Source organism: Lineus longissimus, chromosome 13 (genome assembly GCF_910592395.1).
Source record: "Lineus longissimus chromosome 13, tnLinLong1.2, whole genome shotgun sequence".
Classification (NCBI taxonomy): Eukaryota; Metazoa; Nemertea; class Pilidiophora; order Heteronemertea; family Lineidae; genus Lineus; species Lineus longissimus.
This window is the reverse complement of record NC_088320.1, coordinates 14,566,509-14,581,695: the sequence shown is the minus strand read 5'-3', so window position 1 is coordinate 14,581,695 and position 15,187 is coordinate 14,566,509. Positions and strand designations below refer to the sequence as shown.

Genomic DNA, 15,187 nt, shown 5'->3' with positions numbered 1-15,187 from the left:
GCCTTATCAGTTGGATTCGGTTTCAATACTACATAATCAATTTTCAATGCCTTAAATGCTTGGTGTAAAAACAGCTTGTAATTTATGTTAATTTTAACTCCCCTGTAATGAAGATATTTGAGGAATGCCAAGAAAACCATTCTGAGATCTGTGAAATTGTCTTTGGTCAACTGAGGTTTACCAATTGCTCTGTTAATGAATTCAATTTCTAAATAAGTGTCACACTCTAGGCCAGGTAAGACATCATTGGGTTTGAGTTTAACAATACCAAATCACAAGGCATTCAGGACTGTTTTTTCATAGCTGGTCGCACAGAGCGATTTTGTTGGACTTGAGAAGTAAACCTTAATCCTATTTTCAACAAAATGTTTCAAATCATTTACGAATAAATCTGACAGATGTGTCTGACCAAGGCCTCTGATGATGTAGTCAAAGTAACGTGTTTTGTTCTCAATCGTTATTTCTGGATTCTTAAAGTAATCACTGTAAGTGGTCGAATTGCAATTCCTGCATTACGTGTAAAGTTGCTTGGCCGGTCTGTCAAAATTCAGTTTTTTCTGGCATTCAAAAAGTGTCCATCGTTTGCAGTTACGGCACAATTGAGCATCACTTCCTGTGAATGTATCATACTGTTTCATAGGTGTTACCTGTTTCATAGGTGTTACCTGTTTCATAGGTGTTACCTGTTTCATAGGTGTTACTGTAAGATCGAGCTCTGCTCTGTGCACTTTGTCCGGATCTTCTTCAGGGCTTGTCAATAATGGTTCACCCCTTGGTCTAATGTAACCATTTTGTTTCATAGGTGTTACCTGTTTCATTGGATTGAAATACTGCATTTGACTGAAAACGAAGTTTTCATCACTATTTCTGGAAATTTGACTGAAAACGAAGTTTTCATCACTAATTTGACTGAAATACTTCTCTAAAGGGACATAACTGTACATCCTTTCACTCATGATTTAGAATAAAAAAATTATTAAGCAGTAAACTTGCTTTTATCTTTGTGACATTTCGCGCACTTGACCAGTAGATATCTGTGTCCATTTGAAGTGATGTGATGAGTTAACTTACCCGAATTACCTGTAATTTCCTTACATCTAAGGCAGTAAATCTTTTTCATATTTAATTAGCAGAGGATATTTGAACCAACTTAAGTCAGTAATAGGGAAACTTGTCGGTTTTATCTATGTTACGTTTTTGGTAGGTTTTGGCATGAAAACGAAGTTTTTTTGACAAATTTCCAGAAAGTAGATAGTCGTACATGCGTTTCCCTATTACTCAAGTTCGTGTACCACAGGGCGGCCAAGAATTATTTTTTTCCCTCACACAATGGATACACAATATAATTCTATTATGCAAGGGAAAGCCTTTCTGGGCCACCCTGTAGAGTTTCGTGTCATTAGCCTCAGGGAGGCAAATAATTTTGACAGGACCTCAGCTGGCGCCATCTGAGCTAAAACAGTGGAACTACGCGATTACTTAAGATTAAAAATTATCCCGACTTGAGGTGGAAATTTCCCCCCTTTTTGAGCAATCCTCAACCCGCGTTCATATTTTGAAACCAGTTTTGTGGAACCAATGATGTCAGCAGTGGCGGATTTGCCCTAAAGTTAGAGTCGATTCGGAGCGAAAGTGAAAAACGAGGACATTTCTGTTTTCCACCGCAACGGGCCTGTGTATTGTATCGTCGCTCTATTATCTGTGTAATGTACCGCCGCTCTATATTGTTACCTGCAGAAATGACTCTCGGTTAATGAGACAGTGGAATTTAATGACTGTCATTTGACATTTTCATAGTAAAATGCATTTTGATGTTGACTCTGATGATCTCACTTTGACAGAAGATCCGCCATCTTGGATCAACAAAATAGGTTGAGGGCGGACAACTATTTTGGCCTAAGACTCGATGATACTTTCATTGTCATTCAAACGAAAAAAAAATTGTGAACGAATATGACTTGGACTTGTCAGAAATATCAAATTTGGAACAAATACGCTGATAATCTTTAAGTACTAGGACCCCTCAACAGAATTTCTAAAAGCCGATCGGCGCATCTCAAAAACCTCAAAAAATGGCCTCCACTCTTTGATCAAAATCACCCATTCATATGAAATATTTTCTATTTTCCTTTTTACCACCTCACTAGATGACTCTAAAATATAACATAGCGAATTTGATTGAAAAACATTAAAAAAACAAACAAATATCAAGCCACCGAAGTTAGAGGACCCCAATCAACATTTTCATCAATAATTAAATCAACAGTTTACACCTTCCCGAGACTAGTGTTATATTCCATCGAGTGAGTGTCTCCTGCGAAAGATTGTTAGAAAATCCACGTGATGATCAGCAGTTGAACCAGAACACAGGTCGCCATGTTATATTCCATCGAGTGAGTGTCTCCTGCGAAAGATTGTTAGAACATCCACGTGATGATCAGCAGTTGAACCAGAACACAGATATGTCTTTTATACGTTTATTTCTCCATTACGTGTTACATCGTCTAGGGTATGCCAGCTGGCATACAGAGGATAAATGTTTCAGTACTTGATTTACGACATGGCTAAAGGTTCAAGAAAACGAACCCCTGACTTGGGGAACTCTGAAGGATAGCACAGAAAATCAACAAGTTGTTACCATCCGCTTGTGTCCCAGGCAAGTGATTTTTAGAAGCCCCGCACCTCAAAAGTGGGGCGTCACCACGTGACCAAGCTACTCTGTGATTGGTGGATTATGAAAGAAAGTAGTCCCTGGCCAATCACAAGGCAAACTATTAATTGATTAAATTATGATTGAATGGATGGTGCACTTGCGTTGTCATAGAAACGACCTCAATGGCCTCAATGACAAAGGTTCAAGAATAACAAGAAAAGGCGGGAGATCACTAAGTGCAAAGTTGGTAAATACACATTAGAGAGGTTACGCAAATTTGTAAGATGTAGACCAGATAACTATTATACAACACTAGGGTCTCACTCCAATTAATTACAAATTACAAAAGTTTATTGAATCCGTATAAAATTTACATTTTACATGGGACGAAAATACAATAAACAGAAGTGCAGTGTAGATAGAGAGTCAGAAGAAAAGAGAGCAATAAGTAATAAAAGTAATCAAATAAGTATGTGTACACTGAACTTGGGATGTGCGTCGGCCCCGTGTTGAAATGCCGTCCAGTGCCAGTTGGTGCGTTTTTCGCTGATTTGTGCAAAATTCAACATATCTCAAAAGTTCAATGATTGACCCTCAATTTTTTTTTTTGATTTTTGTGTACCGTTAGCAACTGTCTTTCATGGGAGAATGGTCACTGTAAGAATTATTCAGGAAGAAATGTATAATATTTGGGGTTTTTCGTGATTGTCCGGCCCAATTGGCAATATTGCCATTTGGGATGGTGAACATAGCTAGGAGCAAATGCGACGCTTATTATTTATTTAAAGAAATAAAATGCCCGATTTGACATCCTGCAGAATTAGGGGAATCGGGCGTTTCCAGTGATATACGACACAAATGGGTTGTCCTCATGCATTCACTTTGGAAACGCATTTTAAAATAGATGTTACGTCCTGTTAATGGGGCACGTGCGATTTATTTTTTCACACCAGGTGCGGCCATTTTGTTTTCCATATATGGCAAACTCGTCATAATTCATTCATTTATTCATACGAATGAATTGACGTTTTTGGTTTTGGAAATCCCCATTGAGTTCGCGCGCCGGTCACCGCACTGAATGACCTACCTTTTGTTTTAGCGCGCGATAATTAGTTCGCTTAGCTCTCGCAAGGATCCCAATTTTTTTCTCGAAAAACGTACATTCTACATGCAATGACGATGCTGCATAAATTATGCCATATATGGAAAACAAAATGGCCGCACCTGGTGTGAAAAAATAAATCGCGGGGCACGTCATCATCGCGTACATTTGGGAAAAACTCCCTAACGAGACCTTAGGGATGGCCACTTTTGGCTGATTTTGAAACTGTGGAGTGAGACCTATAATTTATGGTCTCATTAGGGAGTTTTTTTTGTTATTCATGCGCGGCCAACCCCTAACCGTAGTTCCTAAAATCATTGATTTCTCGGTCCTTACAGTATGTCAGCGTTGATTCAGCAGGTGTTTTGGCAAAGACATGTTTTTTTGGAGTTTCTGAAACCTAGAGCGCTATTCAATAGGCGACTAACAAGAAACTACGCATTTATACTGTTGTTGCCGACGTATGTGTACACTGAACTTGGGATGTGCGTCGGCCCCGTGTTGAAATGCCGTCCATTGCCAGTTGGTGCGTTTTTCGCTGATTTGTGCAAAATTCAACATATCTCAAAAGTTCAATGGTTGACCCTCGATTTTTTTTGGATTTTTGTATAGCGTAAGCAACTGTCTTTCATGGGAGAATGGTCTCTGTAAGAATTATTCAGGAAGAAATGTATAATATTTGGGGTTTTTCGTGATTGTCCGGCCCAATTGGCAATATTGCCATTTGGGATGGTGAACAGAGCTAGGAGCAAATGCGACGCTTATGATTTATTTAAAGAAATAAAATGCCCGATTTAACATCCTGCAGAATCAGGGGAATCGGGCGTTTCCAGTGATATACGACACAAATGGGTTGTCCTCATGCATTCACTTTGGAAACGCATTTTAAAATAGATGTTACGTCCTGTTAATGGGGCACGTCATCATCGCGTACATTTGGGAAAAACTCCCTAACGAGACCTATGCGTGCCCGACATGGTTTGGGTCAGTTTAAGTTATTTTCCAATTTGTGGGCCCATACTGCGGAAGTTAAATTTTGTAAATCCATGAAATCGTCAAAATAAACCAAAATAAAAGCAACACTTGACCCCTTTGAGTGGTGTGCTCATTTATTTAGAGAGTATGGAAGGTCCATGTCAATATCGGCACACGAAGAAAGCTCTAACAGAGCTGGAAGATCTGCTTTTGTGCAAGATTTGGTGCGTTTCCACTCGACTCCACAGACCACACGTCACCGACTTGACCATCCATGCATGTTTGATGTTATGTTGACAGTGACAGTGCAGTTGCTGTACTGTAACTGTCTGTACAGTTAACCATTGACATTCTACTGTACCACAAATACCATGTGTACTGATTATTATAGTTAGGTTCAACATCGTCAGAAATGTTGCAAATCGCTCCCTTTGCTTTATCACTCAGTAATCACTTCAAATTTAATCAAACATACGACGTCAAATTATAATGCCATTATGTCCCAGCACAAAAAACATGATTTTAAGTAACTGCTACATCCTGTTCCAGAAAATGATGAGCCCCTACATATTCTGATATTGATGGCTATGCTGAATCAAATGCATGTGTAAAACATGGCGGGTCATGATGACGCTACTTGCAACAGGGAGTCGGGAGCTTGTGCAACATCTTTAGGCCATTGGAATTATTAATCCTGTTTACCGTCCACCTCCCGCATGGGTTCTGAGCGAACATGAAATATTTTCATTATTTTTTTAAAAATCTATTTATTTTATTGTTGCCATCATTTTTTTATTTAAATAATCTTTCCTTCCAGTGGTTCATCTTTACCTTAAATGATTGAAAAACACAATAAAAATTTCGCAGGGTAGGCTCTTCATCATAATAATGACATTTTTTCAATGCCTCATGTTGATGACCGACCTGATTTTCATTTACTGGAACTTGCTGAATCGCGTGTTTTGACCAGTAAATCAGACTGTAGTGTAAACCGATAATGAATAATGACAAATGAAAAAAAGCCTCATCATCTTTTTAAATCATTCAGACGGTAAACAGGATTAATCATTCCTATGGCCTTATCGTGACATTTCAATACAACACTCAAGATTGACAAGAAGTTAGCCTGGTATGTTTTGAGTATAGCCTCGCGCGTACCGAATATGACCTGTTAAGCATATCAAATACAAAGAAAACACTGTGTTGCGCTCGCGTCCAAATCGTGCATATTTGGCGGGATCGTTAATTTATTCACAGCATGATTATAGGCTCGAAACGTACCGCTGCAACTTCCACTTCCAGGCCAACTTCTTAAGTGTTGTATAGCGCGAAATCCCTGTGCAAATGATGTGTAGTCAAATTTCCTATGCTGTAACATGTCATAGGCCATTTTTCTTGAGAGGTACAGGTTTGATAAAAATCCAAGAGCAATTGTGAAAATGAGAGCGATATGCAGCATTTCTGAACATCTTGAACCAAACTAGAGTGCATGCCATGAGCCATGGACTTGACAATTGTCACAATGACAATGTCATGCATTTGTTTATCATCCATGCATCATCATCATATCCACTGACTTGGTGGTAATCAATGATTGATATGGCCAAGGGCCAATTTGCCAAAATGTTGTTAGAAGCGAGTTCTTTTTGACAAATTAGTTGGCCTACCACTACCGGGCAATGGGAAAACGTTTTTAGGTAATAATACGGCACTAAGAGGGAACTTTAGTCCTGGATATGCCAATGGTACAGTTGGCGCATAACTGACCAATCAGCTAAGAGGGCCAGTAAATGAAATAAATCATGCATAATCAGCGGGTGTGCAACGTTATTTGCCGGCTCTGTCTGTTTTTGGCCCCCTTGATGAACCCTGCATCCCCAGGGAAGGTCAAAACGGGCAAAAGTGGTACCTTTGTCCCCCGTCCCACAAGCCTTTGTGGGCATAATGTGAATAAAAACTTCTCAATTCGACAGTACTCATAGGCCTATAGACCTTCACGATGATGCCTATGAAGACACTTTCGGGGTAAGGGTTGTTGAGATAATAATTTTGACACCCTTTAGTTTTAGACCCATGTAATTTTGTTTTTTGCTTTAATTCGAACCCCAGCATACCTAAATACTCCTAAAGCCATGGTCCATTCTGTCCGCATTGGGCGATGCTTGAGCATGAGAAAGGAGAGAGATGTCAGTAACTCCTGCTCCGTTGGGCTATCCAGTTAAGGGACTCTTAACGTCTCTGTAGCTGAGATTCCGAGCCTCAACACCACAGCTGCTCCTCAGTATCATCAGGACATCAACAGGCTACGTGTAATATGATCACTCCGCCTCTTGAAATCATCAATAATGGATTTTAGGAAAAATGATCAAATGCTGCACAACGTAATCCATGAAATTTCTTTTCTTCAATATAATTTCTCAAAGCAATGCATGTTTTTTACTTCCAGTCACATGATTCTCCGTGACCCCTGCACTCTCAAATCATGTCAGCATATTTTCTGCCGGTAAGTTTAGCAAAAGCTCAGCTTAATCTTGACTTGAGGCAACTATCCATTGGAGTTCTGTGAGAAAAAGAAATGTTGCTAAGGGTAGACGGTGATGTAATCTTTGCTTTGTAAGGAATGAGGAACCGGCGTTAAGATAAATGCCAGTGGCGGCGCCACAATCGATCGTACCTTCTGACGCCATGACGTCATTTTCTGGTCTGTTGACGTCGCATGAGGTCAATCACGGGAAACCATTGCGTACATTTTTGCCCAGGATTTCAACAACAGAAACATGCCCAATAACTGGCATCGCGCATATTTTCCACAAAATTATCTTAAGAAACTGATAGCTCAATAGATTTAAAACAGGAAGATGCAATCGTCGCCGAAATCGGTCGAAAATAAGCGATCGTTTTCGGGCTCAGAAATAACATGATAATGCATTGGAAATGGAGAGTTTTGGTATGATCGATTGCAGTGCCACGCGGCGGATAAATCGCACCGGTTCCTCATTGATAGTGATAGGGAGACCAGTTGGCTAACCAAACTCGCAAAGGCCCGTGTTCGAAAGCTAAAACTTGAAAAATTAGACTCAAATCATGACAGAGGCGGCTGCAGGGTTTTTGACAAAATGACAGCTCCCCTGTGTGGTGTCTGGTGAGACAACCAATACTAAGAGTGAAGTATCCGTTTCCATTCTAAAAACACCATGAACTCTACCTGGAATGGGATTATGTAGTTTTCTTCATTACTTCATGAAAGGGCTACACTGATGGGAGCCCCTGCTCTGGCTTGTTCATCATCTTGTGGTAGGTCCAACCATGACAGACAGGCCAGGCTGTTAAACAAGGGCTACACTGATGGGAGCCCCTGCTCTGGTTGGGGTACATCATCTTGTGGTAGGTCCAACCATGACAGACAGGCCTGGCTGTTAAACAAGGGCTACACTGATGGGAGCCCCTGCTCTGGCTTGTACATCATCTTGTGGTAGGTCCAACAAGGTTCTCAAGCTAAGATCAATCCAAGCATTGATGAGGTTTTGAAAAGGCAGCCCCAGTACGGCTACAGGCCAACAAACCATTTTGTTGCTTTGATTTGTGTACGTTATATATGTAAATTCTTTTGATGGTAAGTTTGCAAGTGTTAGCAACTGATTATGGATGGACTTTGTGTTCATGTCATATTATGATGGCTGTGATTTTGTCTCATAACCGATGTTCTCATTACAGCGATTGCGCTGAGGAATACGCAGGGACTGTGTGCCCGGTCTGCAACTTTCCCTCCCACATGAAGGACCTGGAAGTCAACCGCAACATGAAGAACATCATCAAGCTTGCCAAGTATCTCAACACGCTGCTGTACAAGGGAGACCAAGATGGTAGGTTCCATGGCTATGCGGGAACATGACATCGTTTTGGACGTCAGGTTCACGTCAACCCATGTTGAGCACCTTGTCATCAGCGCTACAGTCGCAGTGGTGAGATGAACTGAGACGTTATTTACAAGTACAGTGTTTTCCCCTCAGTTTTTCCTCTGTCAGGTGGTAAGCTCAGATTTTGTTGAGGTTGAAGTTCTTCAGGTCAGGTGACCTCTGACACTGAATTTCGGTCCGATCTGATTCTTGACTTGACCACCAGGGGGCCAGAAGCGGAAACCTATAAAGTGTGATATCTCTGTTATGAGTCACTTGTTTTCGATAAAATTTTTATGGTAGGTTCTCCTAGCAAGGATACATCACATATCATACAGTATTTTGATTTGACCTAGTTTTCAAGGTCACAGAGGTCAAATGGCTTAAATTTTCCATTTGAACGTAACTATGGCACGTTTCTTAACCGATGAAACTATGAACGTGAAATTTGATACACATGACTCCCTTCGTCATGTAACCTCGGACACCGAATTTCGATCTGATCTAATTCTCGACTTGGTTACAAGAAGGCCAAAACTAAAAAAGGTTAAAGTGCAATATCTCGCTTAATAGTGACTTGTTTTCTATGATATTTTTATGGTAGGTACTCCAAGCAACGATACATCACATGTCGTACCGACTTTGGCTAGACCTATATGCTATACGGTGAGCACAATGGCCCCTGGCCGTTTCATTTGATAGAAAAACCATTACAGCTTCAGAGAAAAAGGTCTTTAATTTTGGTCTGGTGGCAGCAGAGAACACTGCTTCTTACTCTAAAGGAAGAAACAGTGTCGTTTCTTCCTCCAAACCAAAGAAAGGCTCTCCCTTCTTTCTTTAATTAAACCAAAGAAACAGTGTCATTTCTTCCTCCAAACCAAAGAAAGGCTCTCCCTTCTTTCTTTAATTAAACCAAAGAAACAGTGTCGTTTCTTCCTCCAAACCAAAGAAAGGCTCTCCCTTCTTTCTTTAATTAAACCAAAGAAACAGTGTCATTTCTTCCTCCAAACCAAAGAAAGGCTCTCCCTTCTTCCTCTTAACTAAAGAAATACCATCATTTCTTCCTGAATGCCAGTGAATGGCTGTCCCTTCAAAGTGTCGCTCAATGACTTGTTAACAATGTCATGTCAAGGAGTAGAACACAGGTGACATCTAGGGCTAGGGGCTAGAAACGGTGGGGAAGTGCCTGGTTGTCGGCCTATTAGGAAACTGACAAGAGATGCTGGCCAGACTTTGCACTGCACATTTCAATGTTTCTACATTCAGTTGGGAATTCAGGCCTTTCGATTACATCATTTTCACACCGCTATACGGTGTAGGAAATTTGGCACGTCCCCAAATTAGGCCCTGAAAAAATGTCCCCAAAATAGAAAAAAAAACATTTTTTTTAAAATTTTTTTTAAGGGGTAATTTGACCCCCTGAAGCGTTTTTTGACACCTTAAATGACCAAATCTCATCCTAAATGGCCTAATTTGATACTTTTCATCCTAAAATTATGAGTTTTCAGGTGCATGTGGCAATGTCAGCCAATAAGGACGTCGATGTTCAGGCAAATTGGCATGACGAAATGTCCCCAAATTAAGCTAAAAAGCAAAAGTACATGTCCCCAAAATAGGCTAAAAAAAATACAGGGTGTAGAGGTCTCCATGTAATTGAAAGGCCTGGGGATTCCTGCATGTAAGAAGTTATTGCATGCTCCCAGCACTTAACATTACGCCTGCAATGAGCTTTATATTTTCATGCAATTCTTTTCAGCAATGTCAGAATCTGAATCTGCGAGTAATGCTTCTGCTCTGGACCATGCTGGGAACGTGCAGCCCACCGAGGGCCCAGCTCGGGACATACAGCAAGCTCCGGATCCTGCAGGGGAGATGGAGGACCCCGTCCAGGAAGACGAGGGGTCAGATCACACTGAAGATATGGAGGTTGACTGCCAGGATGATGATATGGAGAGTAAGGAGGGCCCAGAGCCAGGACCAGGTAACTATCATTTGAAGCCGATATGATGGATCAGTTTCATGGAACCGTACTTATTACAGAGATAAGTGGAACACATTCCACTCACTCAGCTGAATTTTCTGTTATCAATCAATTGATGATTGTGGCGTCTTAGTAAGTCCACTGTCAGTTACACTTCTACAGCCTGTGATTTATGTGGTATCTTGTACCCTTGTTCCTAAAATCTTCTCTGCCGGTACATTCGAAGAAACAGTTCCGTGCTCATTGGTGTGGCATTAAAGATACTAGATCTGCTCGATTTGTGAACGAACTAGCATGGATGTGGCAGTGAAACTATCCAATGATACTTTATAACCGTTATCATGCCACTTCTGAGATGCCACTTGGTAAACTAAGCTCAGTAGTCAAGTGCGGGATGCCACCAACTACAGGCTTGTCCAGTGGAACCTCCCTTGGCGGACATCTCTCTATTAAGGACAACCTCTCAATTAAGGACACTAGGTTTGGTCCCATATTGGTTATTTACATTCAATTTGACCTCTCTAATCAGGACACCTCTCTATTAAGGACAGCACTTGTCAGTCCCGAGGGTGTCCTTAATAGAGAGGTTCTACTGTACATAAAAGTTCTGCACTTCAGCTTGCTGGGATGAGTACAGTGAGAATCAAGGTGACTCTGGCATTCGAAGCTTGCCTGGCGAGATAACGGCAACGTAAGAGTCTGCCATTTAGCATCTTACAGAATCTGGTTTTGTATTTTTGACAGAAACTGAGAGGACTCCTTCCAAGGCCGCGGAGCCCTCATCCGTCTATGATTTCATTGCGTCGCCCCAGGCTGCAAATGACAAGAAAGGAAAGTCGGTTCGCAAGAAGAAAGGAAAAGCTGCTCCTTTGAACGAGGATAGCAGTGGCAGGCAGACACTGGGGAGTAGCAGTGGCAGGCAGACACTGGGGAGTAGCAGTGGCAGGCAGACACTGGGGAGTAGCAGTGGCAGGCAGACACTGGGGAGTAGCAGTGGCAGGCAGACACTGGGGACTAGCAGTGGTTGGCAGACTGGGCGCAGCAGCCGCAGTAGGACCACCAAGGAGAAGAAGACGAAACGTCTGCAGGATATAAACAAGTCGTGGCGAGCTTTGTCCAAGTGTGACAGTTGTATTGCTAAGAAAGGAGTGAAAAAGACTGTGCGTGTTGTTTTGCCGCTGAGCCAGGAGGATGTGAGGAAGAAGGAGCATTCGGATGTCAAGGATGATGGGGATAATCTAGAGTGTGGGGACTGTGGTATCCAGCAGGAGTTGGGGGAACTCACAGATCAGCAGGAACCGAAGGATTTGCCACCGAGTCACTATGATGATGATGTTGATGGAAGAACTCGAAGATGCGGTAAAGAGTACCGTCACCTGGATGAGGCTGAGCCATACGTGAGTTTGGAGAAGTTGGATAAATCAGATTTGTTGCCGAGTGGTTTTACCAAGATAAACCAACCTATGCATGAGAGTGTTGGAAGCCGTGATGATGAGCAGAGTGGCACATCTGAAACACCTGTTACTGAACCAAGTGATGATAAGATTGCCAAGGCCTTGTCAGGCAGGATGGAGAAGACACCTGAAAACCGCAAAAAGAGGCTGCCACTGGAATCCGATCATGTTGCAGCTACAAAAAAGAGTCACAAGTCGTTTGACGAAACTGCGAATGCTGCAACTTGTACCAAGCTAGAAAGTACTTCATCTGATGTTTTGGCTGCTCCAGAATCCAACCAGGAACGCACTGGACGTCAGAAGGAGGCATCAAATGTGGCCAAATTCATTTCCAAGGCTCCTGCATCGACTGGGAAATCCGGCCGAAAATCTGCAGGAAATGAAAGGAAAAGTTCAGCAGCTGAGAAAAGGGCTTGTCTAAAAATATCTCCCGACTGTTCTGCTGCTGTGGTAGAAAGTGTTTCACCTGATTCCTTCACTACACCAGTCTCGAGCAAGATAGGCAGACGAAGGTCAACTGGAGGTCAAAAGAAGTTATCAAGTTTGAACAGTTTTGTTTGCGCATCTGGTAAGGAGGAAACACGAATGTCCACCAGCGGTGAGCAGAAGATGTTAGAACCCACGACCCCTTCAACTGGTGGTGGTTTCCCCTGTTCCGCATCAAGTGGGAAAACTCACCGGAAATCTGCAGGGAGTGATCAGGATGTTGGTATTGTGACGCCTGGTCGAAAGTCTTCCGCAAGGTTGTCCACGAGCAGTCCCGCCAGTCAGTTACAAAAGAAGAACGCTCGAGGTGAGACTCCGTTACACGTGGTTGCAATTAAAGGTGACGTGGTGAAAGTCCGGGCGATGCTGGTAGAGGGCGCTAATCCAAACACGAAGGACAATGCTGGATGGACACCACTGGTGAGTGTTGAGCTGCAGTAGTGTGATATCAGTAGGTAGCAATGCAGACTATGTAATGTTGTAAGGATCCAGGTCTCAAACTCAAACAACCAACTCTAGTATCTTTATCACAGCAGGTTTATTTCAAACTCGGAAAAACTGAAACACATAAAGTAAATGAATTACAATTTACCAAACATACAAATTACACAGGATATACATGCATACACATTCACTACAATTACTAACTTTGGCATCTTCGCATTATACTACTTCAGAGGACGTATCAAAACCGGGGTATCAAACTTCAACCACACACCAAGACTCAATTTGTCTCTAAACTCAACATCAATAAAGTCTATCCACAAGCTAACCTTATCAAATAATCTAATTCATCAAATTCATCAAAGTCTACATCAAAATATAACTTACCCCACAGCAAATACCAGTCAGTCCTCTCACTCTCACCAACCTCAAGCTTCAACTCACTCCAATCACACCTTCCATACAAGCAAACCCTACACCAAACCTCCACCCAATTATATAACAACAAAGAAAGAGTCAACTCGAGGATTAAAACATGAATGTGTTTATTTTCAAGTGAATTACGCATAACACACAATGAGTGGCCTCGGTAAGGATCAATGATTAAAACATGAATGGCACGAGTAGTGGAAATTGTTACAAATGTTCATAAAGCTAAATGATGCCACTGCCCTAAAATGTCGAAGCTGATGGAAGTTTTCTCAGCCGCTATTATAAAATCTAGCTTTAGCTTTGTGGAATAGCATCCCGCGAAGTTACTATTTATAGCTCACAAGGTCATTTGCATAAGATATTGATGACGTTTTAGTCACATGACAGTCGGACATCGACACTTATTTCTACGCATTTGAGCTTATTTCAAAGTCAATTATCTTTGACCCTGCATTGTTTTTAGCATGAATGATACCATAGAGTCAGAGAGAGTAATATTCAGAACAATTATGTAGTATTTTCAACACTCGGACATGTGCCAGATTGAATCTAACTGCCCCAGTAAGAAAGACTGAATCCATTACGAAACCGCATGTTTGTCCGACATTGCCTGTAATTCAGCGATGGGAAAATAGAGGGCAGCAGCTGCAGTGACGTCATCTTCGCGGAATGCTATTGTTGTGAACTGACCATGTCTCGGGCCTCTTGGACAAGGGGGGATCTCACCGTTTTTCAGTTTTTGGCTGGAGTGGTATTGGTAGTTTTACCACCAGATAATTGATTCAGCGAAAAGGTCAACTACTTGATGAGGAGACTGATAGAAAGATAGATTGTTGTGTTTGTCTTTTCAGCATGAAGCGGCCAACCACGGATTCACTGAGATCGTCAAGGCATTACTCGATCATGGCGCATTCATCAATGCTCCAGCCATGGACAATGACTCTCCTCTTCTCGATGCTGTACAGAATAACAGGCTGGAGACTGTCAAGCTTCTTGTCTCGAGAGGAGCTGATGTCAGTCAGAGGTGAGTGTATGATAAGCCTGATGTATTCATCGAAATGCTCCAGACAGAGACAACAACCTTCCAAGCTATTCAAAGCTGTGAGAACCTCCAGGCCGGAGACTGTCAAGCTTCTTGTCTCAAGAGGAGATTTGATTAGTTTTTTCTCGGGAGGGCAAAGCCATCTATCACAAGAGGACCGACAGAGAATCAAATCCATGATCTCAGTGATGGCTGATACCATGACCTTAAATTTGAAAACCAGTTGGTATTGTGCAGTGTACCACATCAAAGAGATAGGCCCAAGGTTCCACAGCATTCATAAGACAGAATCAACTAATCTTCATCTTTGACACATTTTATCTCCAGTCTGAGATCTCCTGACTTGATTTGCTGCTTCTTCAAATCTTTCTCGAGTTATTGGGGCCAAAGTGGCCTGGCCTTGACTTGTCAAGCTCGCATTCGAAGTGATTTATTAAGAAGACCATTTTTCCTGCAGTATATCTATAGATCCATGCACTTGATTGGGATCAACGTTTACGAAAACGTCGCGTCTCGTCACGTTACAGTAATGTAAAATGCATAGTGACGTGACGACGGCCAACACTACGTCATGTAAACGTTGTTCCCAATCAAGTGCATGAATCTATAGTTATCAAAGTGGATGTCACAGACAGTGAAACTCCATCTGAGATCGGACGTCATACTCTTCACATTGCTGTCTAAAATGAGGAACTGGGTTTAAAAGGGCCTTCTGGTAGTTA

The 15,187-nt window shown here is 41.8% G+C and overlaps 1 protein-coding gene across 3 annotated transcripts in view; it reads left to right on the top strand.

Moving 5' to 3' along the window:
- LOC135498015 (BRCA1-associated RING domain protein 1-like) overlaps window positions 1-15,187 on the top strand; it is a 293,715-nt gene that overhangs the window by 274,035 nt on the left and 4,493 nt on the right. Inside the window, exons 1-6 of one of the 3 annotated variants that reach the window (XM_064788127.1) lie at window positions 4,723-4,739; window positions 7,177-7,233; window positions 8,445-8,593; window positions 10,383-10,607; window positions 11,352-12,967; window positions 14,275-14,447. In XM_064788127.1, coding sequence (XP_064644197.1) covers window positions 7,181-7,233; window positions 8,445-8,593; window positions 10,383-10,607; window positions 11,352-12,967; window positions 14,275-14,447 — 2,216 coding nt within the window. In that variant the 5' untranslated portion in view covers window positions 4,723-4,739; window positions 7,177-7,180. Of the gene's footprint in view, window positions 1-4,722; window positions 4,740-4,774; window positions 4,955-7,176; window positions 7,234-8,444; window positions 8,594-10,382; window positions 10,608-11,351; window positions 12,968-14,274; window positions 14,448-15,187 lie in introns of those variants that run through there. The other 2 variants (XM_064788125.1, XM_064788126.1) reach the window with 2 other exon arrangements.